The 27,213-nt window shown below is 39.0% G+C and overlaps 1 protein-coding gene across 1 annotated transcript in view; it reads right to left on the reverse strand.

Moving 5' to 3' along the window:
* LOC142336200 (vam6/Vps39-like protein) overlaps nucleotides 1-27,213 on the reverse strand; it is a 46,280-nt gene that overhangs the window by 14,327 nt on the left and 4,740 nt on the right. The window contains exons 3-6 of the mRNA XM_075384855.1: nucleotides 20,921-21,130; nucleotides 10,395-10,618; nucleotides 4,984-5,112; nucleotides 4,189-4,506 (exon numbers count right to left, since the gene is read on the reverse strand). Of these exons, the coding sequence (XP_075240970.1) occupies nucleotides 4,189-4,506; nucleotides 4,984-5,112; nucleotides 10,395-10,618; nucleotides 20,921-21,130 (881 nt within the window). The remainder of the gene's footprint in view (nucleotides 1-4,188; nucleotides 4,507-4,983; nucleotides 5,113-10,394; nucleotides 10,619-20,920; nucleotides 21,131-27,213) is intronic.

The following is a 27,213-nucleotide window of genomic DNA, read 5'->3' on the forward strand; positions in this document are numbered from 1 at the left end:
TTTGTTCAAACACCGTTTTCTCACTCTACTTTAAAATTAGAGCAAAAAAAATTCACGCCCCAAAACCACTCGCTTTTTCGCTCCATTTCCTGTTTAGGCGTGACCAAAATCACAAATCACTACTCCAATTTGACTTCAAAAATCATGAAAATGTGTGAACAGATCTTAAAAAAAAGACAGCGCCCTAATACAATTCAAATTCTTTGAATTGTAAAAAACCAGGAGAAGGCCTATAATAGCCCCAACTAATGCTGTGCAGCTATTAAAAACAAAGCAGAGATGCCGCATGTGAATTAAAATACCACCAAGAAAGAAAATTTTTGTTCAGACACCGTTTTCTCACTCTACTTAAAAATTAGAAAAAAATTTACGCCGCAACACCAATCGCTTTTTTGCTACACTTCCTGTTTCGACATGACCAAAACCATCGCTTCAATTTGGCTTTCAGAATCATAAGTGTGAACACATCTTTAATGAAAAACAAAGTCAGAAGAATACCGGAAACGACTCTAAGAAAAAATTCCAGAAAATTAGTTGCTACCCAAACTACTCATGAGAAGTTGAAAAATATTTGAAGTATAATACACATAGAATGAGCTGTGAATGAATGGCGAAAACCATTTAGAAAAAAATCCGATCCAAAAATATGACAAAACAGTAAAAATCAGAGTGAAATTGCCGCATGTGAACAAAAAACAACTACCGAGAAACCGAATTTTTGATCAAACACCGTTTTCTCACTCTACTTTTAAATTAGAGCGCAAAAAAATCACGCCACAAAACCACTCGCTTTTTCGCTCCATTTCCTGTTTCGGCTTGACCAAAATCACTACTCCAATTTGACTTCAAAAATCATGAAAATGTGTGAACAGATCTTAAAAGACAGCGCCCTAATACAATTCAAATTCTTTGAATTGTAAAAAACCGAGAGCAGGCCAATAATACCCCCAGCTATCGCTGTGCGGCTATTAAAAACAAAGCAGAGACGCCGCATGTGAATTAAAACACCACCGAGAAAGAAAATTTTTGTTCAGACACCGTTTTCTCACTCTACTTAAAAATTTACGCAGCAACACCAATCGCTTTTTCGCTACATTTCCTGTTTCGACATGACCAAATGACCAAAACCATCGCTTCAATTTGACTTTCAAAATCGTAAGTGTGAACACATCTTTAATGAAAAACAAAGTCGGAAGAATACCGGAAACGACTCTAAGAAAAAATTCCAGAAAATTAGTTGCTACCTAAACTACTCATGAGAAGTTGAATAATATTTGAAGTATAATACACATAGAAGGAGCTGTGAATGAATGGGGAAAACCATTTAGAAAAAAAATCCAATCCAAAAATATGACAAAACAGTAAAAATCAGAGTGAAATTGCCGCATGTGAACAAAAAACAACTACCGAGAAACCGAATTTTTGTTCAAACACCGTTTTCTCACTCTACTTTAAAATTAGAGCGAAAAAAATTCACGCCGCAAAACCACTGGCTTTTCGCTCCATTTCCTGTTTCGGCGTGACCAAAATCACTACTCCAATTTGACTTCAAAAATCATGAAAATGTGTGAACAGATCTTAAAAAAAAGACAGCGCCCTAATACAATTCAAATTCTTTGAATTGTAAAAAACCGAGAGAAGGCCAATAATAGCCCCAGCTATCGCTGTGCGGATATTAAAAACAAAGCAGAGACGACGCATGTGAATTAAAACACCACCGAGAAAGAAAATTTTTGTTCAGACACCGTTTTCTCACTCTACTTAAAAATTTACGCCGCAACACCAATCGCTTTTTCGCTACATTTCCTGTTTCGACATGACCAAAACCATCGCTTCAATTTGACTTTCAATATCGTTAGTGTGAACACATCTTTAATGAAAAACAAAGTCGGAAGAATACCGGAAACGACTCTAAGAAAAAATTCCAGAGAATTAGTTGCTACCTAAACTACTCATGAGAAGTTGAATAATATTTGAAGTATAATACACATAGAATGAGCTGTGAATGAATGGGGAAAGCCATTTAGAAAAACAATCCAATCCAAAAATATGACAAAACAGTAAAAATCAGAGTGAAATTGCCGCATGTGAACAAAAAACAACTACCGAGAAACCGAATTTTTGTTCAAACACCGTTTTCTCACTCTACTTAAAAATTTACGCCGCAACACCAATCGCTTTTTCGCTACATTTCCTGTTTCGACATGACCAAAACCATCGCTTCAATTTGACTTTCAAAATCGTAAGTGTCAACACATCTTTAATGAAAAACAAAGTCGGAAGAATACCGGAAACGACTCTATGAAAAAATTCCAGAAAATTAGTTGCTACCTAAACTACTCATGAGAAGTTGAATAATATTTGAAGTATAATACACATAGAATGAGCTGTGAATGAATGGGGAAAACCATTTAGAAAAAAAATCCAATCCAAAAATATGACAAAACAGTAAAAATCAGAGTGAAATTGCCGCATGTGAACAAAAAACAACTACCGAGAAACCGAATTTTTGTTCAAACACCGTTTTCTCACTCTACTTTAAAATTAGAGCGAAGAAAATTCACGCCGCAAAACCACTGGCTTTTTCGCTCCATTTCCTGTTTCGGCGTGACCAAAATCACTACTCCAATTTGACTTCAAAAATCATGAAAATGTGTGAACAGATCTTAAAAAAAAGACAGCGCCCTAATACAATTCGAATTCTTTGAATTGTAAAAAACCGAGAGAAGGCCAATAATAGCCCCAGCTATCGCTGTGCGGCTATTAAAAACAAAGCAGAGACGACGCAGGTGAATTAAAACACCACCGAGAAAGAAAATTTTTGTTCAGACACCGTTTTCTCACTCTACTTAAAAATTTACGCCGCAACACCAATCGCTTTTTCGCTACATTTCCTGTTTCGACATGATCAAAACCATCGCTTCAATTTGACTTTCAAAATCGTAAGTGTGAACACATCTTTAATGAAAAACAAAGTCGGAAGAATACCGGAAACGACTCTAAGAAAAAATTCCAGAGAATTAGTTGCTACCTAAACTACTCATGAGAAGTTGAATAATATTTGAAGTATAATAAACATAGCCGGCAGATTGCCGGAATATCTGCGAAGGAATAGACTTGCGTGCCGTAAAATACAGATAGAAACAGATTTGGAAAAAAAATTATCCCGGCGCAGAGGTTCGCACCGCCGACCCCCGGCGTAAGAATCGGCAGCATTAACCACTCGGCTACAAGACACATATGAACTGCTATATTACAACCAACTTTAAAGCAAAAGACAAATTCAGAACGCTCGGTCACGCGAAAAGCAAGAAATCAAGCGTGAAAAATCAAGCGTGAAAGTGACTGAAAACGTGACGCGACAGAATGTTCTAGAACAAAATGTAAAACGAAAAAAAGGGTCAGACGACGAAACAAAAAAAAACCAACAGCACCGCAATATAGCTCCGCACAGCTTACAGTTTCTCAGCTATAATGATAAGAAAGTTCTTAAAACGAAATTGAACTAAAAGTAGATTACAAGGGCACAAAAAGTCAACAAAAAGAACCATTTAAGCAAAGAAGACTGATAAAATGTTCGCAGCACAAGAGAGAAGTCATAATACGCTAAAATTTGGCTAATAGGCTATTCTAAGATTACAAAAACCGAATAACTGCCACAAATTGAGAAAAAGAGTTCAAAATTTGAAACAACAGAAATGTACTCACTTGGTATCTAAAAAAATCCGCAAGAAATATGCGTCTCTTCAAATCCTACTTAAGGCAGTAAAACAAAACAATCAACCAAAAATAGCAAAAATTCGCATAAAATTCAGCAAAATAGCTGAAAAACATGCAAATTGGCGTTAAATTTTAATTAGTTACAAGAAACCACCAAACCACTAGGAAACAACCCTAAAAATCAAAAAATATCACAAACTTCTAAACAAAAAAGTTAGAAGAAACTTTTAAAAAGCCACAAAACCACTAGCTTTTTCGCTCCACTTCCTGTTTCGGCGTGACCAAAATCATCACTGCAATTTGACTTCAAAAATTGTGAAATTGGTGAACAGAGCTTTTAAAAAAGACAGCGCCCCAATACAATTCAAATTCTTGAAACCACGAATACCGTAATATAGCTCCACTCATCTTACAGCTTCGCAGCTATAAAAAAGTAAGAAAGAAAATATCACAATTATTAATAGCGACCTTAATAGCAATATCCAAGTCCTTCTTGGCAATGGGGTTGACAGTTTGTGGGTATTTGAACATGGAAATAATATTGAGTGTAATCAGGTCTGGATAGAGACCCAAGATATGTATTGGGTTCGCTTTCAATTGTTTGAAGATAGTAAAGGCAGCTTGGAACTGTTGTCGGTTGAAATTGTCGAGTGCGTCCAGCGTTCGTATGAGATTTATCCTCGTTATTTTTTTCTCGTGGGGCTCTGCTGTTTTCTCAGCTAGCAGTTCAGCAATTTTGAACTGTTTATCATTTGCAGCGCCAGTGATCTGAATTTCCGTTGGTCTCTGAACATGAACAATAATCAAGTTACAGTAATTTCAAATCTTTCCTATCTTTTCTTTTGGTCATATTGTGAGTTGAAGGTGGACAGAATTATACGACAAAGCCGATTTCCATGGACTGGGGAAATCCTACCAACATGTTTAGAACGCAACTTCTCGAAGTTAAATTTATCGATGTCATCGTTCGGGTGCACGACGAGGAAGAGCACATGATCAGTTTTTAAAATACAGAAATTTCTCGACAAAGTTATCATATTTTGGGGGGCCTTCAAATTCAATTTAAAATGATTACTATGTTTTGTAACAGTGCAACGCGTGGTGACCCGAATGGGTCCGTACGTTGTCCGCTCTGTTTCTCCTTCACGATTCATAAACACTTGTGTTTTACTTCTATAAATTACTTTTGTATATATACTAAAAACAGAGAAATTTTCTCTCTCTCGAGAGCTTGAAAGAGGCGAAGAGTTGAAAGAAACAAACCTGGGCGAGTCGGAAAAGACACTTTTTGTTTGCAATCCAAATGACCTTTTTGAACTTGGTCACACAGAGAGGGGAGCTGATCTCCACCTTCTGTACCAGGTGGTTTACTCCACGCATAAACGCACGCACCTAAAACACGCTCAATTTTACATTGTTCTTCAATTCAAAATTGCTCCAAGTCCTAATAGCAGTTAAGCAACCGCAGTCTAAATCCTTAAGTGCAAACTACGCAGAACTCAAATAAGCATCTTACTGACCACTGGTCAGTACCATTACCTGATTATGTTTTTCGCGATGCAAAATAACTTTTTAATCAAAAATGGTTATTTACAACCAAAAGCAACTGTTTAAATAATTTCACACTGTGCTGAACAATGAACATAGCCGGCAAATTGCCGGAACATAGAAGCCGTCGACGCACTTCGGGAATGAAACAGAAAAAAAAAGTAAATTGACAGAATTTTTTTCCTACGTTTCAAAAAGTGTTCTAATTTTTTGCGCAGTTCCATTTAGATTCTAAATTGAAAGCTATTAAACTTAGTGCTAATGTAAGCTAGCAATCGCTCTAACAAACTTTTATAACCTAATGCACTTTGACTAAATGATCGGCTTTTTCGGTTCATCATGTTTTTGACTTTGCTCTTTTTTGAGATTGACCGTATACACTATATTGCGTAACTTAATGCGTGAAAGAATTTAAAATCCATTCAGCTGAAACAGTAAATGACGAACGTCACGCTTCAAACATTAAAATAGTGATTTATTTAAAAAGAAAAACGCGATCAAAAGGAATATCGATTTTTTTCAAATCAAAACAGCAGGAAAAGACCTGAACAACAATTCAAAAAATTGATGGAAAAAGTAAAGATTACGTTACCTGACTAGCAGATCAATTAAAATCAATCGAATTTGGTATTGCCACTGCTAAAATTATTGAAGCTAAAATCCTGATTACCCCGTTTTGAATACTCAATGTCAAAGAAAATTGAAGGAGCATATCTTACAAAAAGACACATCCAACACCACCCAAATGCTTTGGATTGTAAAACATCAGAGCAAGTTTTGGAATACGATCAAAAGAACTGCTTGAAACCTAAAAAACTACTGGAACTGACAAGCAGAGCAATTGAATAAGGCTAGCCAACAGATAAAAGTAGTTTCTCAAATTCAGAGAAATACAGTAATAGCATTCAACGTGTATACTTCATGCATAGATAAAGTACCAAGTCCAAAATTAATGACTACTTGAGAACAGACGATTTGAAAGCGACAAATAGCAAATTTGTCTAACTCTTCACGTAAGAAGATGAGCAGCAGGACAAGTCCTGAACTAATCCAAAATTTATCGATTTAAAAATACCCATTAACAAGAGCACAGGTTTCGGAAAAAATGTTTTGCCTCTAAACAACTCATTAGCATGGTTTCATTCCTTAAAATGTTTCATTGGCCTCTAAATTTTAACAATACTCCAAAACAAAAAAAATTAAGCTCTTGAAACAGATATTCAAAACAACTGAAAATTCACTATAAGCAACCGCAAGAATACTGAAAGCAGCTGCTAAGATCTAAAACTTAACGCCCAATGAGCGTTCCCTGTTTATCCAGTTTTGAAAGCTCAAGTCATAGAAAAATGTGTAAACACATCTTACAAAAAAACAACAGGACAAGTCCTGAACTATAAATCAAAGAATTTTCATTGACAAAACAAAAAATTAGACCTCGAACAGACACTGAATGGAATCGGAAAACCATTTACGGAAGAGTCCATTAACGAAATTGAAAGAGATATTGACCGTATGCACTATATTGCTTAATTTACAGTGTGGAAGAATTTCAAATCCATGTAGTTGAAACAGTGAATGAGGAAAGTCAAGCTTCAAACGTTAAAATAGCGATTTATTCAAAAAAAAACGCGATAAAAAGGAAAATCGATTTTTCAATAAAAAACAAAGCAGGAAAAGACCTGAATAACAATCCAAAAAATTGATGGAAAAAGTAAAGATTACGTTACCTGACTAGCAGATCAATTAATATCAATCGAATTTGGTTTTGCCACTGCTAAAATTAGCCACTGCGAAGCTTAAATCCTGATTACCCTGTTTTGAAAACTCAATGTCAAAGAAAATTGAAGGAGCATATCTTACAAAAAGACATCCAACACCGCCAAAATGCATTGAATTGTAAAATACGATCAAAAGAACTGCTTGAAAACTTAAAAACTACTGGAACTGACCAGCAGAGCATTGAATAAGGCCAGCCAACAGATAAAAGTAGTTTCTCAAATTCAGAGATATACAGTAATAGCATTCAACATGTATACTCCATGCATGGACAAAGTACCAAGCTCAAAATTATTGACTACTTTTCATTCGCCTCTATTGACTAGGTTCTATTCTCCTCTATAGATCGAACATTTTTTTAAAGGTTCAATTAATTCGAAAGAAAATTGAACTTTTCTCACAAATTGATCACAACCTTGATCTAATTATCTTCAAAAACCATTTCAATGTCTCACGAGTCTGTCCAGTAACCCATCTATAAGCCATAGAAAATTTCACTGGCCTTTCAAGAACTTTAAAATAAAAAAATTGAAAAACCCTAAAAGTTTAGTGAAAAGTGGCCGCTTATATTGCCAAAAAAAGATTCAGTAACCCGCCAAAGACCCAAAAACTTTAAAAAATTTTTTGACAAGTTAAGAAAAGTCGCTAAATTTACTGATATCAATATCCTCAAAACCATTTCATTCTCTTTGAAAAATGTTCAGTAACCAATCGTCAAGCCATTAACATAACCGACTAAACGTCGGAAGAATTGCTTTCGAACGACGAGTGGGAGCTCTAATGAATTGCAGCCTGCTTCAGTCGGGGGGGGGGGGGGGGCTCAATGGGACTAAGAATAGGTTGTCCAAACACCGCTTTCTCACTCTATTTTGAAAGTAGAAAGCGACGCACGACCACTCAATTTTCGCTCCAGCTCCTCTTCTTGTTGCGGCGTGATCAAAATCACTTCTCCATTTTGACTTAAAAATCATGAAAAGGTGTGAATAGGTCTTCAAAAAAAACGTAGTCGGAAGAATTCAATTCCGGAAATGATACGAAGGCGAAGATTGACCATCCAAAATGATACGATGATTATCCTACCTAACAACACATTGCTTTGAAATAATAACATGAAAATGAGCAATGAAAAAATATCTGACCAGAAAGGTTGATGAAGCCAGCATCTGATAAAAAATTTCAACTCCAATAGTGTGCCAGAAGATCAAGCAGAACGTATAAATTTCATTTATAAAACGATTACAAAAAAGAAGGAACACAAAAAACAAAATTAAGTAGAGAACACGGAGGTAAAGAAAGAAAATAGGAAGAGGTAAGGGAAAGAAATTAGGGAAAGGACAAAATCAAGAAACGCTCTGCTAAATTTCAACACAAATTAGCTACAAATTATAAATAAATTATGAATATGCTGCTTCCAAACAATTATATTAAAAAACTTTTATTTATACTTCTGTTCAAGCGTTCAACAACCTGGACGAGTTATAAAATAAAAAGCGAAGAACGAAAAACAGAAAAAAGTTATCAATTTTTGTTTTGAATCAAGAAGTTCCTGTCTAAGTTGAACTAACTTCCAGCAACACCACTACAAAAACTCTGAATACAAAAATAGGCAAAAAACAGACGAGAATCAACCCAAAATCTGCATAAAAAGTACTCAATTATCATTACCCAAAACAACTTGAAAATAAATTCAAAACCATCAAACTTGAAAAAAAATATTTTAACCAAATATTGCTAAAATTTTGTGATATTAAAAAGTCGAAAACTATTCCATGGCCAATAAAAATTTTACAGTAACGTATTATCAAACCCCAACGTAGTTTTTCTACCAACTGAGGCTGAGAAATCCTGAATAATGACAATGTCAAAAAAAGAAAGAAATTGCAAGTTTTAAAACATGCTAAAAATCTTGAACACAAAACGACAAGATCTCCAAGATAAAAAAAAATCAGACAACTTTTGAAAACAAGTCAGGTTAAAGTTGTTAATACAAAACGTTTTAAATCGGAAAACTGAATAAAATCAAATATGCCAAGTAAAAGCGTTAATGAGACATAATGATATCAATGAAATTAAGAGACAAAAGAACATAAAAAGTTTAAGGAAAAAACCGAAAACCTAATTTTTTTGAAAGCAGGTGGTGCCAAAGTAGTAAACTTAACCAACTGACGTCGGGCGCATTGCTCTCAAACGACCGGCGAGCAGTTGGGGGGGGGGGGGTGGGTTCACCTGGGGCTGATGGGGGGACAACAGTGAGGGGGTCTTTGGCTGCACGGGGCCCTTACGGCCGGAACGATGTGCAGGGGTGGGGAAACATTCACTACCACTAGGAACTGTGCAGTAACTTATCAAACCTTAGAGGAGGTTCCCTTGCACCTAGGGCTAAAAAACGACAAACATTTAGAAAAAGCATGCAAACAATTGTGAAAATTCAATTGTGCGTGTTTTTATTTGGATTACCAAAACATATAGCTCTTTAAATGGTCATAAAAAGTCCTCATGTCTTGCAATAGACTTTTATCAACTTTATCTTGAAGAATTGCAACATTTTGGGCTCAAAAACTCCTAAAAATGACTTTTTACCTTAAACTACGGCCTTCCTAGTAGCTTCACCACACTAAGTACTTGAAGGACGACTAAACGCGGCTACGGGCCTCTAATGAAACTTAATGCCCCGTGTGCCCTACATGTTTATCCCGGTTTTAGCGACAAAAAGTCAAATGGGTCATACAAAACATCGGTCAAGCGAAAAATCGCATTAAAAAAGACCAACAGGACTAATATAATTGCTACAAACTTCGTTTGAGAGCAATTGAAAACTGTTTTAAGAAGCCTCAAGTGCACAAAAAACTTCTCTCGCTTACAGAATCTTATTTCAGACCTCAATTTCTCGCTTTCGCGAAAACAGCGGTATGAACAAAAAAAACACTCTTTTCGCTCCACTCTTCAATTTTGTTCAGCATCCCAAATCACCTTAAAACTTTTCACGGATTTCATTTCCGGTTTCAAATACACTCTAACAAAACTACCGACCAACAAAGAGAAGCACCACCAATACTCCTCTTCGAGCCGTAAAAAAGACAGCGTCCCAATACAATTCAAATTGTTTGAATTTTCAAATAAAAACCAATACAACCCAAATTCTCTGGATTGTAAAAAAGATGGAACACTAATACAACCATAATGCTTTGGATAGTAAAAGGAGAGCGCCTAAATAATAGCTGTTGAGAGGCTGACAGCGGCTATTAATCAATAATCAGTCAGCAATTGATAATTATGGTGATCCACTCTATAAAGATAAAATACTGATTTTCGACAAAGAAGCGAACTATATATCTCGGCTAGATACGGACCTCAACCGACGTGTCAGTCAAAGCCAGTATGTAGGGCTCGTCGTACTCAATCAGAGATGGAATTTGGTCAAACTTGATGCCAGAATTCCAGATAGCATCTCCCTCTGGACTCAATGGGATAATCTCGTTGTCGTGGCCAACAGCTATGGCCTCGGAACCCAGTTTAGCTACAACTGAGTCCATATTGGAACCCACAGTCGAGAGGGGTTTCTCAGTTCCATCTCCTAAACATGTTAACTTCATTACAAAAGGAAGGAGCATGACAAGTAGAATTATCAGATACAAACTCATCAGCGAAAAGCAAACACCATCTCAGGAAGTCTTCGCCATAATGAATCCAAAACAACCAAACACTGCGGTAAAGTAGCTGCACAATGATACAATCGTTAACGGATTTCCGAAAGAACAAAATTATGAAACTTGAAATAGTAAAAATCCGTCGAAAAGAATGTTAGCTGTGAACTTCTGTATTCCAATCAATCCTTGACCTTTTGGCATTTTTCCTTCTCTTTTCGCACTTTCGCTCGAAATTAATTTAAAATTGAGCTCCACAAAAATTAGGTTAAATCTATTCACCTTTGATTAGAATTGAATTACAAAAATTTTGAGCGTTTTAAATCCGATCTTTAATTCTTTATATATAACTGTGGGTGGTACTGCTCTTGTGTAAATAAACAGCAGAAACAATCGAATTGTGATGCAATCGAGCAATCGTTCATTCAGCATCAACAGCGAAATTTATTTAAAATTGAGCTCCACAAAAATTAGGTTAAATCTATTCACCTTTGATTAGAATTGAATCACAAAAATTTTGAGCGTTTTAAATCCGATCTTTAATTCTTTATATATAACTGTGGGTGGTACTGCTCTTGTGTAAATAAACAGCAGAAACAATCGAATTGTGATGCAATCGAGCAATCGTTCATTCAGCATCAACAGCGCTCCCACAATCCTCCAACTTCAACGCAGTGTGGGAGTGGACCCCGGGAGGTTACGAAGGAGGAACGGACAAAACAGCCAAACAGCCGAAGACCCACACCCCCTCAACTGTCAAACACAGAGTGGGAACGGACCCAATGGGACCCGAAGAGGGGCATACACCACCATCACTACAGCCATTTATGCCAAGATCGGGTTTTTGTTTTGGCGAATACATGAGGCCCAATGTATTCGAGAGCCAAGCGACTACCACGCAATGAAGATCGCTAGGGCCGGAGATGTCCATCCCAACCCAGGGCCGGAGATGTCCATCTGCGGGTGGTGCAAGGAAAGGGTACAAGAGAGAGTCACCTCCAATGCAAGTCTTGCAGAACACCGTACCACATCAAAGGAATCTGCAGTGGGCTCAGCCGGGACCAAGCAAGAAAAACGTTGGAAGACAACTCCCTCGTCTGCTACAAATGCACAGAGAATGGGCCAAATGTGAAAAATGCAGACAGACATTCAGAAGCACACACACAATGGAATCCAGTGCACAGACTGCAAGGGAAGATGCCACCACGAATGCGCAAAAATTAGCCGCCACCAACGGAACAACATGAAATTCATCGAAGTGTGGAAATGCGGCACTTGCAGCGGATCGCCGGACCCCGCGGAAACCGACGACAAACCAAGACCGTCAACATGCGCACATTGTGAAACAACAATTAGACTAAATGCTAACCGCAACCAATGTAATCAAGAAGTGCACATCAAATGCACAGGGAGCAACTGCAACCAAGAACAAACGCAACAAAATCAGCTCATCACAAGAGAATGCAAAGAATGTGCTAACAAAATCAACAAAGGAGCCTCAAGAGCAACCTGCAGCGGCTGTAACCAAGCTTATCACTTTGCCTGCATCAGCAGCAAAAGGAAAGGCCTAGAAGCTGCTAGGAACCAAGATTGGAATGTCATAAATGCAACGAAGAGAAAGCTAGGCAACAGCAAGAGCTCAAAAACACTCTCCAAGAATCGCAACCCCGTAAAACCAAGCAACTAAAAATCTTACAAAGGAACGAAAATGGAATCAGTAACAAAACTGAAGAGCTAGCACACTACCTCCAACAAAACAAAATCGACAGCTTGTATACAAGAAACTAATAGACTGCCACGGGATAAACCAAAGTCGATCCCGCCTTACAATACTATCAGTAAATGTCGGTTGCGGGAAACCTTTACAGCTCGAGGAGGGGAGTCATGACCCTAGTGAGGGACGGGATAACCTACCAACAAATCCCTTGCAAACCAAACCAAGGTAACCAAGCATTGGAAGGAGTGAGCATTCAAGTGCAAACTCACCAAGAACCAATAATCATAACAAACCTCTACTATCCCCCTGCAAGGTCACACTCAATTAGCTCACTGGAACAAAGAGAACTGAAACTGCAACCAAGAACAAATGAGCTAATCGTAGGAGACTTGACTGCACACCACCAACTGTGGCATAAAAACATTGAAGATGATAGAGGCAATGAGATAGCGGAAACGATCCTAGAAGGAGCAACAGCCCTGCTGAATGACGGAAAGCCTACGAGAAGAGAACCAGCAACTGGAATCGAAAGTACGCCTGGCATCTCACTTTGCCATCCGGAAAAGGAAACGTGCTGCGAATGGGAAACACACGAGGAACTAAATTCGGACCAACATGCCAATCACAATCGAACTAAGTGCTAAAGTCAACCAAGCTGAAAGGATCAAAGGACAATTGACCAGGGATTGGAACAATGCAGATTGGACGTCCTTCCGAGACTTATTGGACGAACGAATCAAAGAACTTCCAAGAGTAAACATCGCAGAGATGGAACGATGCATAGTCGCCAAAATCCTAGAAGCAGCAACCAAGACGATAGCAACCAAGAAGATCGGACAGAAACCGAGCATATGGATGACAAAGGAAATACTAGAAAAATCAAACTAAGAGATGAACTCAAAACAACAAGGCACAACAACGAAGAAGCGTACAAAGAAATGGATGAAAAAGTGAAGAAACTAATCAATGACAAGAAGCAAGACATCTGGAAAAAAGGTCATCAAATCGCAAGACAGCAAAAACATGTGGCAACTAATAAAAAGTCTGAACGGAGGAACAACCAAGAAGAACAACAAAAGCTGAACCAAGAACTGAGAAAATGGCAACCAAGTAACGAAAATACTGCAGAATTTAACATGCAAGAACTAATTACTGCACTTCACAGAATCAATGGAAACAAAGCAGAAGGACCAGAGGATACACCCGAGAATGATACACCGTCTAGGACCAGAAGCTTTGAAGTACATTCTGCAAATGTTCAACGAATCTTGGAAGAACACGAGAACACCGCAGAACTGGAGACTTGCAGACATAAGACCAATACACAAGAAAAACAAGAACCCAGAGGCTGTCAGCAGCTACAGTCCAATAAGCCCTACAGTCCAATAAGCCTTACATCTGTCATCGGAAAATGGTTGGAAAGAATGATAAATAATCGACTAAGACACTTCCTGGAAACCAAGCAACTCCTGAACCAAGCACAAGGAGGCTTTAGAGCCAGAAGGAGCACTTATTACCAGCTTATTACTTATTACCACTTATTACCAGCTTATTACTTATTACCAGCCAGAAGGAGCACTTATTATTAGCTTATTACCAGCTTATTACTCTGTCACAAACAATCAGTGACGGGTTCCACTCGAAACCAATGAAAAGAACCCTCATTACGCTGATTGACTACAGCCAAGCATTTGACACCGTGTGGCGGGACAACTTGTTGATGAAAATGGTAAACATGAAAATCCCAAACCATTTCGTGCGATGGATACAGAACTGGATGAGCAACCGACTTGCCTACGTGACTGTGAACCAGAAAACCAGCAAGAGGAACCTCATGGAGCAAGGCGTTCTCCAAGGATCGGTCTTAAGTCCACTGCTGTTCATTGTGTACATCAACGACATAACTAAGAACTTGGAACCAAGAACCAACGCCAGCTTGTTTGCTGATGTTGCTCTGTACACAACCAACTCATCGCTTGACAATGCCCAGAAAGAAAAGCAGAAGTCGTTGAACAGTGTCGAAGAATGGAGTGAAAGGAACAAATTGAAGATATCAGTAGAGAAAACAGTCACCAGCTTTTGCACTACTTCAACCAAGAAAGCCACATGGAAACCAAGAATTTTACTAAAGAACCAAATAATAAAGTACGACGAATACCCAAAGTTCTTGGGCCTAACCTACGACAGACAACTAACCTTCACCAATTAAACCCAACTAACAGTCAACAAAGTGAAACAAAGAGCAAGAGCCTTAACCAAGATGGCAAACACGAAATGGGGATACCAAAGGCAGCAACTAAGACAAACGTACATAGCGACGGGACGATCTATTATAGAATACGCTAGTGCAGTCTGGCACCCCTGGCTGAGCAAGACAAACATAGAGAAACTGCAATCAGCCCAACGATTTGCCTGCAGAGTCATCACTGGCAAACTCAAAACACCAAACGGACTTCTACTTCTTGAAAGTAACTTGCCACCAATATCAGCAAGAAGCTGTCAAAATGCAACATTTGCGTATGAAAAAGCATTAAGACTCCCAGATGATAATTCAAGAGCAAACGTAACCAAGAAATCGGGACAACAAAGAACCAAGAAATGCGGTTGGAGAAATAAAACCAAGGAAATGTGGAACCAAATATTAGACCAAGATCTGACAGAACCTTTCCCCAACTTGCCACCACCATGGAAAGAAGTAAACAACGTACACTTTATCGGAACTATGGTAACCAAGAAACAAAACAAAGATGAACAACGTACCCAAGCCGAAAAAGTAATCAAAGAAAGAAATTAAACAAAGATCTACACAGACGGATCAGCGAAAGACGCAAACACTAGTGGTGGAGCTGGAATTGTCATCCGAAGGAACAACGAAACACCAAAGAAGCTCTCATTCCCTGCTGGCCGCTGGACATCATCATTCCAAGCAGAAACCCAAGCAATGGACAAAGCAATAGAAGTAGCAGTCCAAGAAGCCAAGTAGCAGTGGAAGAAACCAAGTAGACATCATCACAGACTCGAAATCGCTCCTTCAAAGAACACAGACACTGAAACTAAGTAATGCTCCAAACAACCAAGCAGAAAGAGGAATCCTAACAAACGTCCATGACAACCCCTGTAAGAACATCACAATTATATGGTGCCCTAGTCACTGCGGAGTAGAAGGGAACGAAGAGGCCGATGACGCCAACCAAGTAAGTATTATGGAACAAGATGCTAGACAAACATTTGAAGCAGCAAAAGCGTCAATTAGAAGAAACTTCCGCCCACCCATTGTCCAACATCCGCTAGCTAGGGAAATGTACGAATCGAAAGGAGGAATCAGCAGGAATTACGACAATACGCTGTCAAGGGAATAACAGACATGCATCAGCCGGATAAGGAGTGGGCACGCAAAATAGGGACCATCGAAGACGATAGCTGCCGCCTCTGTGGAATGACCCCCGAAACTACCCAGCACATATATGTGGAATGCCCCGCCATGTTGACAGAAAGAGATAGAGGATGGACACTCCAGATTCTCATAAAAGATCCAGAAAAAGCCCTCAAGTTCTGGAATACCTGAAAAACAAGCGTGGCCTGCTTAACTAGTTCTATCATGTGCATCCATACCATTATAAACTATGAAAGAATGAGACAAATTCTTATTCCTTCTATCTAAATTTATTGGAATAATTTTTGCTCAAACGGTTTGACGTAGATTCATAACAAAAGCGCTAAAGTGCATTTTGGAGCTCCAATTGGAACCGTTTTATATTACCTCGACAAGAAGGACTACCTATGCAAAATAACAGTCTCTGAGTGCAAACTAGATACGTCGAAAATTAGATATATAGTAGCTGCATGAAATTTGTCGAACAAAGATTCTAACCTTGCGGTATATTCCTGTACAATAAACTCCAGTTGTGATGGTCTGAGTTGTTATCAGCAGTCAGAAAAGTGCATCTCGCAACCGGATTACGTGAGAAGAGTATGAAAACTGGAACAGGATTTTGCCATTAATAAGTGCGTATACCGTTCGTCAAACAGGGAAGGAAAAACATAAACAGTAGCAAGAAAAGAAGAATCGATGCTCAAATGATAAAGATGACTTGATTGTGATGAGATGGAAAGCGAGCAAATAAACCGCGCCTTTGTAAGAAGCCGCTGCCAAGAACCAAGAAGCAAAATTGACGATTCCTTGGAAGTACCTGCAGCCCAAGCTAAAAAACTTCATTTTCAGGGTGAATTTAGCCGCGCAGCGTAGATTTAACCAAAAGATGGCATTGCACCACACAATGGAAAAAATGATCAGCGAACTTAAAAAAGCTGACTACAGAATTCGAACTCGTTAACCATAATGACGACGTCAAAAGCATAGCGTATCAGTTTATGAAGCAACTGTGTGCTTGCAGCTACAATCTTTCTGAAACTTTACGTCTACATGGCCTAACAAAACTTAACCGGATAATCTCCTCCAAAAGTAAAAAAGCCGGGTAATCTCCTCCAAAAATAAATGTAATACGCCAAAAACGCATTTAATTCTATGAGAAGAATTATCTTGAGAAAAACAATTACTCGCAGTACAGCGAAGTTTATTCTCTCCGATCACGAGTCTATCGGGTTTGCAACAGATGCCTCCAGTCAACTTGTTCTCGATGGTTCTTTAATTTCTGCTACGAAAAAAGTTGTCGGAAACATATCCACCAAAAAATCCCACCAATTGAACATATACCTTAGCTTAAAGTGTGCTCACATTATTTTCTTCCAAGCTCACGCATTTTTCATATACAGTTGTCAATAATAGAAAGCACATCAAGGGTAAAAAAAATCCGTTTGGCGAGTTTTCTGGGTTTATTTTCTCTGATATCGAGGTTTTCCTTTAAGCTAACGTACTGTAAAAACACAATAATTTGCCACGTGACGGTCAATATTGGCAGCGCATAACGGTCAATATTGGCAATTTGACAACAGTTACAAAAACAACTCAAGGTTGAAAATCTTCGAAGAACATTAGTTGATTCACAAGACGAAAACAAGCAAAAACTAATCTCCAAACACTCACCCGCTCTGATAAACAACCGACTAACGTAGCAAGAATTGCTCTGGAACGCCAGCTGGGTGCTCTAATCAATTGCAGCCAGCTTCAGTCGGGGGGGTGGGGGGGGGGTGCAGCCTGAATGGGACTAAGAAATTCACTATGGCTGCATATAACCTCATTAGAGGTTAATATATACCACTATTAAGATTTAAAGTGAAAAATGGCACCAGTTTTGGCGCACTTATCACGCAAAACGTAGAAAGTCAAGGACAAAAAGTCACTCAAAAAATCAAAAAATTGTCAAGCGAAAAATTTTCATAAAATACGCGTTTACAAAATTGCTTCTCTTCGAGAGCAAATAAAGATTTTTCGGTTAACAATTCTCAGCAAAGATCATATTGACTTAATGCAGAAAAAGTACAATAAAAAGCCTCTCATCGACGAGTTCTGCCTTTAACAAAGAGAGCGTCAAGGTTGTTAGAATTAAATCTCTCCATATAGTGGAACACCAATCTGGTGAAAAACATGTTTCGTCTCAATTCTGATTGATTTTTATTATTACTATTTTTTTATCTGCTTTATAATTCGTTTTTGTATTCACTCAAGCAAAACCAACGATTTAAGGAAAATAGTCGTTCGGATTGTAAACGCCTTCAGTTTCTATGTGAACAACGATCAGTTAGACAACCTACTTAAACGATAAGAGCCGGATGAAGAGTTATACCTGTGGCCATTAATAATTTAACTGATCTACCAAATATAATTAAAACCGGTAAAGTTTAAATAGCTTTAACGTCAACGATACAATCGTCCGACAAGTTTATGCGCTAATAAAAAATTGTACAAGATGTTGTACTACTTATTATAAACATAGCCGGCAGATTGCGGGAAAATAGCCGCCGTTGACGCGATTGATGCACATAGGGATTGAAACAGAAAAAACATTGCTTACAGATTGTCAGAAAATAGCCGCAATAGCTTTGTAGATCTGCAGTCTTAAAAAAACACTAAAAAGACAGACCAAAAAACTTTTCATTGAAGGCTGATATGTTATATTTTGATGTTATATTAAAAATCTGTATAAGTTTTTGCTGCTTCAATTAGCTGCTCTCAAATAACCTTCATTTAGAGTGACACATACCCATTTGACCTTATCTCTTTGAATTAAATTTAAAAGTCAATTTCAAAGTGAGGAAGTCATTTTTGAGAGTGAGGTAAGTCAAGTGTGACCAAAAATTTTATCATGCGAATGAACAAAAAACTCGCTCCACTAAGAGACGTCACGCACGCACTTCAGTTGAAATTGAACGAATGAACAAGAAGCAGATTTGAAGTGGTTGTGACGTCATATGATCGCAAAAAAAATCTTGACGACGAAATAAAAAAATCCAAGAGAAGGCCAATAATAGCCCCAACTATCGCTGTGCGGCTATTAAAAAGGAGATAAATTGACGATAAATTTTCCATTTTTTTCAATTAGCGTCAAAAAGTGTTCTGATGCAGTTTCAGTTGGATTCTAGAACTATCCTTAATTCAGCTTCTAAACTGAAAGCTAATAAGCTCAGAGCCAATGTCAGCTAGCAAACACTCAAACATAACCGACTAAACGTCGGAAGAATTGCTCTTGAACGACTAGTGGGAGCTCTAATCGATCGCAGCCTGCTTCAGTCGGGGGGAGGAGGGGGAGCCTAAATGGGACTAGGAAGTTCTATAGTGGGCTTCAAATAACCACATTAGAGGTTAACATATACCACTATTGAGATTTAAAGTAAAAAATGACACTAGTTTCGGCGCACTTCTCATTTGACTTTTAAAATTCAATTGCTATCAATTGAGTTCAGCTGCTTGAAATTGTGATTGAGAGAGAATTTTAGATCACGCGAAATGCAAAAAGTCAAGGGCGTAAAAATCACTCGAAAAGTCAAAATTGTCAAGCGAAAATTTTGCATAAGAAAGACACGTTTACAATAATTGCTATGAACTACGTTCGAGAGCAATTAAACATACCCGGCAGATTGCCGGAAAATAGCCGCCGTTGATTCCAAAAAGCACGATTGGGATTGAAAGAATAGAAGATATTGAAAAAAAAAGATTTTTGTACAAAAACATTTTTTAAGTCCGATTTATTTTGATGGCATTTCGTAGTTGAAGATAACGTACTTCTGTTTCTTAGAGAGAGGCTACAGGGGCTACTATCAATACCAATAAGCATTAGAGATGGTAACTAAGACTTATAGTAACGACGTTCAAATAGCGGGCATCTAAAATTGGGCTTTATGGGTTTATCCCGTTTCTACTTCTGACTTCAATTTTTTATACTGACTCTGTTCATTTTGAATTGCTTTGCTGAGCAACTGATGTTCAAAATCACTTTTAGCAGAATGAGAGAAGAGAGAAACTAGTCTAGAGAAGTCAAAAACATATCACGCAAAATGTTGAAAAAGCGGCAAAATGAGGTAAAGCAAAAAATTTTTTTATTCGACGAAGTAAAAAAAATAGGAGCGCTATAATAGCCGGCTGAGAAGATGAGGCGGCTATTAATAAACTTTGATAACCTAATTCTCAATGACTTAATGACCGGGCTTTATCGGTTTATCCCGTCTCTTTTGATTTTACTCCTTTGACCTTGACTGTATTCACTATCTTGCGTAATTCATTGAGTGAATGAATTTAAAAACCATTCAGTTGACACAGTGAGTGAATTAAGTCAGAAGTCAAACGTGAAAGTCGTGACTTATGTAAAACGAAAAACGGGATCAAGAAGTAAAGCGAATTAAAAAACATCGCAGGACAAGTCCTGACGTACAATTCAAAAGAATTGTCATCGACTACACAAAAACTAGACCTAGAACGGACTATGAGTGAATTGAGAAAACCATCTCTAAAAAATCAGATCAAATACAAAAACAGAAAATCCATGTCAAAAGGCCGCATGTTAACAAAAAACCCCCCAGTGAGAAATGAAAATTTGGTTCAAATAAAAAATAGGCCTAGAATGAATTATGAATGGATCGCGAAATTTTAAAAAAATTAGAACAAAATCATATCCAAAAAATTAAAAAAAAACAGTAAAAACCACAGTGAAATTGCCGCATGTGAACAAAAAACCACTAGCGAGAAAGCGAATTTTAGTTCAAACACCGTTTTCTCACTCTACTTTAAAATTAGAGCAAAAAAATTCACTCCGCAAAACCACTCGCTTTTTCGCTGTTTCGGAGTAACCAAAATCACCACTCCAATTTGACTTCAACAATCATGAAAATGTGTGAACAGATCTTAAAAAAAGACAGCGCCCAATACAATTCAAATTCTTTGAATTGTAAAAAAAGGAGAGCGCCTAAATAATAGCCGTTGAGAGGCTGACGGCGGCTATTAATTATACAAACAATTATAAAGGTGCAAAAATATCCAATATAGACAGCCATTTTCTTCCGGAGGAAGGGGAACAATTCCAATTGAGCGTTAGCTTCATTTTTCCAAACATTTGGCACTAACTCAGCGTGATTCTGTAGTACTGCTGTCTGGATCCGCATATGAGGTGCTTCTGTGTCAAAATGGCACTGCGCATGAAGTCTGGCAGAGATGGAAGAGGTCCACCTCCAGCTGGCACCAGACTGTGGGATCTCTCACTCCACGTGAACAGATGGGCAGATTTCTTGCAAATTACACAAACTGTAACTCTCGTTTCCTCCCTACTCTCGTCATCTAAACACCAAAAGTCAATCTTGAGTTAAACTTTCTGGTTAATTGATAAACAATCATTTTTACTGCGACAACTTATATTGAATCTCTTAGCTCGAACACTAGAAGTAATTTGACGACCCAGTGGGCTCTATGTCATTATGGTTGTATGCCCATTTCAGAAATTTGCTCTCAACAAGCAAAATGATAACCCGAAGTCTTGGGAGCCACATTGATGAATTATTTTTTATATCAATGAACAGATTCATGAAGATAATGTTGCTCAATCCAGTGTGACATAAACAAGATCCTATAGCTATCCAAATATGTAGGAAAGGAATACCTAATTTTCAATACAACCCTTTCAACTCTCCGCTGGGATACACCCAAAATTAAACACCTGCCGTAAGAAGTTGTTTGCATCAAGAGGTCGGAATAGGACTGAGCAAGCTGTTTTGGCGGGCAAGTCGAAAGCAGTTAATGCATAAAATTGAGCGTCGAAAAGCAGGCGACTGAAATTTGGTATTTTAAGCTATTCTTATTTCGGATGCATTATTTTACTGGAACTCATAAATGTTTTATGACTTCTGGAAAGCCAAACAACTTGCTGAAAAATGGGTTTGCTGACAATCTTGCTTTTCAATGGAAGGAATTCTCCCCACATTAATTCCCTGGGCACTACCGTCGCGTAAACTTCACAGGTTATTGGCCCAAGAAACTTTTTGTCATCCCTGTGACTAACAATCAAAAAGTGAAAGATTTTGAAAAGCTGAAAGCAGATTTTTAAAAAGGTATTCGAAAAATTGAAGACTGAAGATATCCTACCAGTATTCTATTTGATCAGTTACTCGAAGATAAATACAATCAGCAGCAAAACAATCATTTGTCTTCAACAATCGTTTTGCTTGATTTTTTGAAAATCAGCTTTGACGAGCAACACATTGAAACAACGCATTTGCAGAAGATATTCAAGATTGACATAACAACATAAAGTATTCACAAGCCTAGACATATTACATTTGGAAAAACAAAATTTATTTCGGAGTGAGAGCAACTGAAACCAATCAAAAATAAAGTGCGTGAAAAAATTACTTAAGAAGTCAAAGATTAATCTAGAAAAACGCAAAACTATCAAGCAAAAAATTTGCATAAAACATAGCCCGTAGAATACCGGAAACGACTCAAAGTTTCGTGCCACAAAACCAATCTAACCCTACATATTTAGAAATATGAAAAAGAAAAGTAAAATGGTGTAAAAATCATTTTTAGTGACAAATGTGGGTCGGTTCAAAGTCTGACAGTGAAAACCCATATGGATTTGCTATCTCTACAAAACTTCTGGTTACCTGGTCATCACGGAGAATATCTATGTTGAAATCATCCATTACAATGACTTTTTTCTTTATACGGGAGAGATGTTCTAATTCATGATCCAGCTGAGCAACAAAATGCAACTTATTTGACCGTGGGGTTGTCTAAGATCCATAGCAACAGGGGATTTCCATTGATACCAACTTGACCCAGAATAATTTTGTCTATTGAACATGGATTCTCTTCAATTAGATGAATTTTTTCTACAAATTGAAGCGTTATACCACCCCCTTTCCTTGCCTTGTTTTTGAAAGAACAGTTTCTTAACCTTTTATCCTGTAGCACGTAGCAATGTTCGAACTATAGAACCATGATTCGGTAATAGTTAAATTGCAGGTGGAGACTCAAGGTTATCTACTAATACCTCAAGCTCGTGCTGCTTTCTTATTCATCTCGCATTTTGTAAAAACATCAATAGATTTATTCCAAATAAGAGTATTTCGTATATTAACGTGCAGCATTTCAAAATTTTGATCAAGGTTCCTCAGTAAGTTGGTGATGGCGCTACTTTTCGGGTGATGGTGACTCGATCCGATATGTCACATTGTCCTCTAATACAGTTTGCTTGACATTTGGTGATTTGGCCATTAATGCCATCACAATCAATCAGAGCATCTGTCATTCCTCCTGGACTTCAGTTCAGTGATCAGCTCATATACATCTGTATTTTCAAAAACAGACGATAGATTGTTGAAACTTCTTTTAATTGGCGTCATTCGTGATGACATAGGAGTGGCAGGCTGAACACAAGGTTTTTTGAGAGATGTACTTTTTCAGGAAAGCTTTTCATTTCCAGATTCGGTCCTTCTGATCATTGTACAAAAATTTTGTTATGATTTTCGGAAATTTCCCCTTAGCTCCTGGGCCGAATATATGACCCGCCCTCAGATCTTCGCATATTTGGACCTGCAGCACTTCACGGATAAAAGCAACAGCGTCCGCTAGATATAAACTATATACACCCATAGGCAAGTTATGGAAGATCAAGCAACCTTTAGTTTCGCATCTCTCCTTTCACTGTCTTTGATAGTTATTTGACTCATCTGTCCTTCGAATGAGATATTCGCTAGTCCTTGTGGGTTATATCTTCTACCACGAAATTGAATAGTTCGTTCACTGATGCATCAACAGTCGTTGACTTCGTGACTGCACTCAGCATTGCACTTTTTGAAACCATGGTCAATACTGATAGATATAGCAAGGATGTTAGGTCGCCGAGATAGTCAATGCAGCATACAATATCCTGAAACAATTTAATAAGTATCACAAGAATTAGGGGGTGGCAAATTGGGGGGTGAGGCTAGTTGGGGTGTGGGGTTTAGGTGTGTGTGTGTGCGCGGGGTAGGTGTGGGGGATAGTTGGTGGAGGGCGATAGTTTTAACCTTGAATATTGCCATGAGTTCTTAATTACATTTTACAAACTAAGCTAGTTTTCAGGTCCACTGTTCGAAAACATAAGTCAACATCCTAAATCAAAAGTCAACGTTCGAAAACAAACGTGAACTTTCAAGTCCTGACTAGCAAAAAAAAAACTGTAGATTCCCAATACTCTTCGAGTCGGAAAAAGACACGCGTTTACAATAAATGCTTCTCATTCGAGAGCAATTAATAACTGGCTCATTCCTACTGTGACAACTGACCAAAAATTAACAAACATCAACCCTTTTGTACTTTATATAGCCTACGAGAAATACGCGTCCATTTTCAAATCCCAATTAAAGTCAGAAAAACGGGCTAAAAATTTCCCAAAAATGGCCTAAATAACCAGAAAGTTCAAAGAAATGACCGAAATAGATTAAACTCATTTTACCATAGCACTTCATATTCCATCAAAACAACCCTATTACCATTTATACAGCTCATTGAAAAATTTAAATCGAACAAGACTAGTTATAGCCGAAGAAAAACAGCACTTGAACAAAAAAAATATGGTCGCTCATACAAAACTTTTACCTCAACTTCTCGCTCTCTCAATAACAGCAGTTGAACAAGATCCACTTTTCGCTCCATATTTTTTAGCAGTTAAACAAATGCCATTCTTCACTCTTCTGATTTAAGGCTTTAAATTTCACTACACTCTCCCTTACTCCCTCCCTCCCTTCCCCTCCCCTGCCCTCCGCAACTACCCTTTGTTTCGTAAACTCACGATGGTTCCTTAAAAAAGTACCACAAGACCAATAATAATCCCTGGTGTCGCTACGCCGCTTTTAAAAAACGGGTAGCTTCGAAATTTGCCTGCTGCCCACACTGTTAGTCATTTGTCTTTAGTAAACAGTCGTTCGATAGTGACAGCGAAATCATTTTTCACCAAAATAGATTCTACTGGATTATCCAAAATAAGCCAAAAGAAAGAGGCAAAGGTGGTGGGGTAGCTTTTATTATCAAGGACACAATTCTGATACAAGAAATTAAAATTCAGACTTCTGACAAACACCTAGAAGTCCAAGCCATAGAACTCACCGCAGGTGGTAATTACATCAAACCAGTTAACACCTACATACCAACTACCTCGGTAAACTAATTGAGTTAGATGACTGCATTCTTGTCGGTGATTTCAATGCTCACAGACCTCCATGGCGCTCGAAACAACCAGAAGACACAGGAGGTAGCAATATTGCAAGTGAAATAGACCTCTATAATCATAAGTACTAAACGAAAAGGCAGCACAAAAGTAACTGATTCTTGAAAAAGCTTGCTGGACATCAGTCTCGCCCGCTCAAGCATAGCAATGAATATCGACTGGCGCATGGAGTAAGCATTAGGCTCGGACCATATACCAATAGTTCTAACCATTACCTGACGTCATCACACACACAAACCACGAACTTTGCAAAGTTGAATGAGCAAGTTTTAAAGACGACAATGAATTAAAACTGAAGAAACAACAGACCAACGAATGTCTATCACGCGGAAAAGACCTTAAGGAAAGCCATCAATGCAGCGGCTGGCAGGCATCAACAACAACAACACCAACACCAGCACCAACACCAACACCAACACCAACACCAACACCACCAACAACAACAACAACAACAACAACAACAACAACAACATCAACAACAACAGCAGCAGCAACAACAACAACAACAACAACAACAAAAACAGCAACAACAACAACAACCTGGGCCAATTGGCTGGGCCTCCCCGCGGCGACACAGGGAATCCACAAAGGATACGAACGAGCCACGCAGTGGGACGCCCGTCCCATCCTCAGTCAGGAACCAGCCGGGTTTTCGGAAGAGGCGAGTATAGATCCGGCATATGACTCCCTCTCAATCCTCCTACAAGCCGGAGACGTCGAGACAAACCCTGGCCCTCAGTGCAGACCATGCGGAAAGACGATTGGCAAAGGCAAACCCGTTGTGCAGTGCGAGCTGTGCGAGAATGTTTCCCAAAAACAGCAAAGATGCAGCGGGAAATCAAGATACTGCCAAGACTCCAAGTGGACCTGCCCGGACCACAGTTCGGCAACCTGTGTCCCCACTCCAACCGAAGATTTCAGGAGCCCCACCGGGGCCAGTTGCTCCAGTTGTAACACCTTCTTCAGGGCAGGCGCCACCGCTCTTCGATGCAACTCACCTGGATGCGACAACCTGACCCACAAAGGTTACAAATGCAGCCTCCTACCACGTAACACAAACCTCCCATGGACCTGTTCGGAGCAGAGCGGAAACCAGACTCCAACAATAGCGGGACGGAAAGTGGACCTCCTGAGGCAGCAAACCTTACCAAAAGGAACGAAGATAACCTGCAGCTCCTGTAAAAAGACCATCGCCTCAGGGACGAGGCCCATTTCATGCAGATCCTGCCCAGCGAAGACGCACAAAAGCTGCCTCATGCGCCAAGAACACACCAGAGACGAAGTAGAAACCTTTGCCCAATCGGAAGCCTGGGCCTGCAAGTGTGACACGCCCTCCCCACAAACTGCAGCACCCTCCCGCCCCCTCACTGAACTCTCGCAAAGAATGGAAACCCTACAGCGAACGGAAATCCGTATCCTCCAGTGGAACGCAGACGGACTTCTCACTAAATGGGTGGAGCTGGGAGACCGACTAGCCAAAGACAAGATTGACATCGCCCTTGTCCAAGAGACCAAGCTGAAATTGGCTAACCATCAGCAACGTCTACATCCCCCCGAACAGAGCTACAGAAGAGGAAACCATGGTGACAGACCACATCCCAACAGGTGTGGACTGCTTCATAGCCGGCGACCTCAATGGCCATTCTAGTCTGTGGGACCCCGTCCAGCCAACGGATAGCCGGGGCACCAGAATAGAGGAGTGGATGAACGACGCAAACCTTGTATGCCTGAACAGTGGAGCAGCGACGAGACACAACCGCTCAACTGGAAATCCTAGCACCCCAGACATATTTCTTGCCCCAACGACATGGACAAACCGACTACGGTGGCAAACAAAAGAGGACATTGGCGGATCTGACCACCTGCCGATTCTCATCCAAGCCTTCTGCCGAACCCAGAGGCTAGCCCCGCCAGCGCGAAGGCAAAGATGGAAGCCCAACCACAACCTGTCAGAGTTCAGAGCTACTCTTGAGCACAAATTGCAAGATGCCAAACTGCAAGTCGACACGCTTGAAAGAGCCAAACAGTTCACTGCCCTTGTAATAGAAACAGCCACAGCGACAGTGCCAAGAACCAAACTAGGAAAGAAGACGCGATGCTACATCACATCAGAAATCAAGCAGCTCATCAGCAAGAGGAACCGCTTGCGACGCAA

Source organism: Convolutriloba macropyga, chromosome 3 (assembly GCF_964194025.1).
Source record: "Convolutriloba macropyga chromosome 3, txConMacr16.3, whole genome shotgun sequence".
Lineage (NCBI taxonomy): Eukaryota > Metazoa > Xenacoelomorpha > Acoela > Convolutidae > Convolutriloba > Convolutriloba macropyga.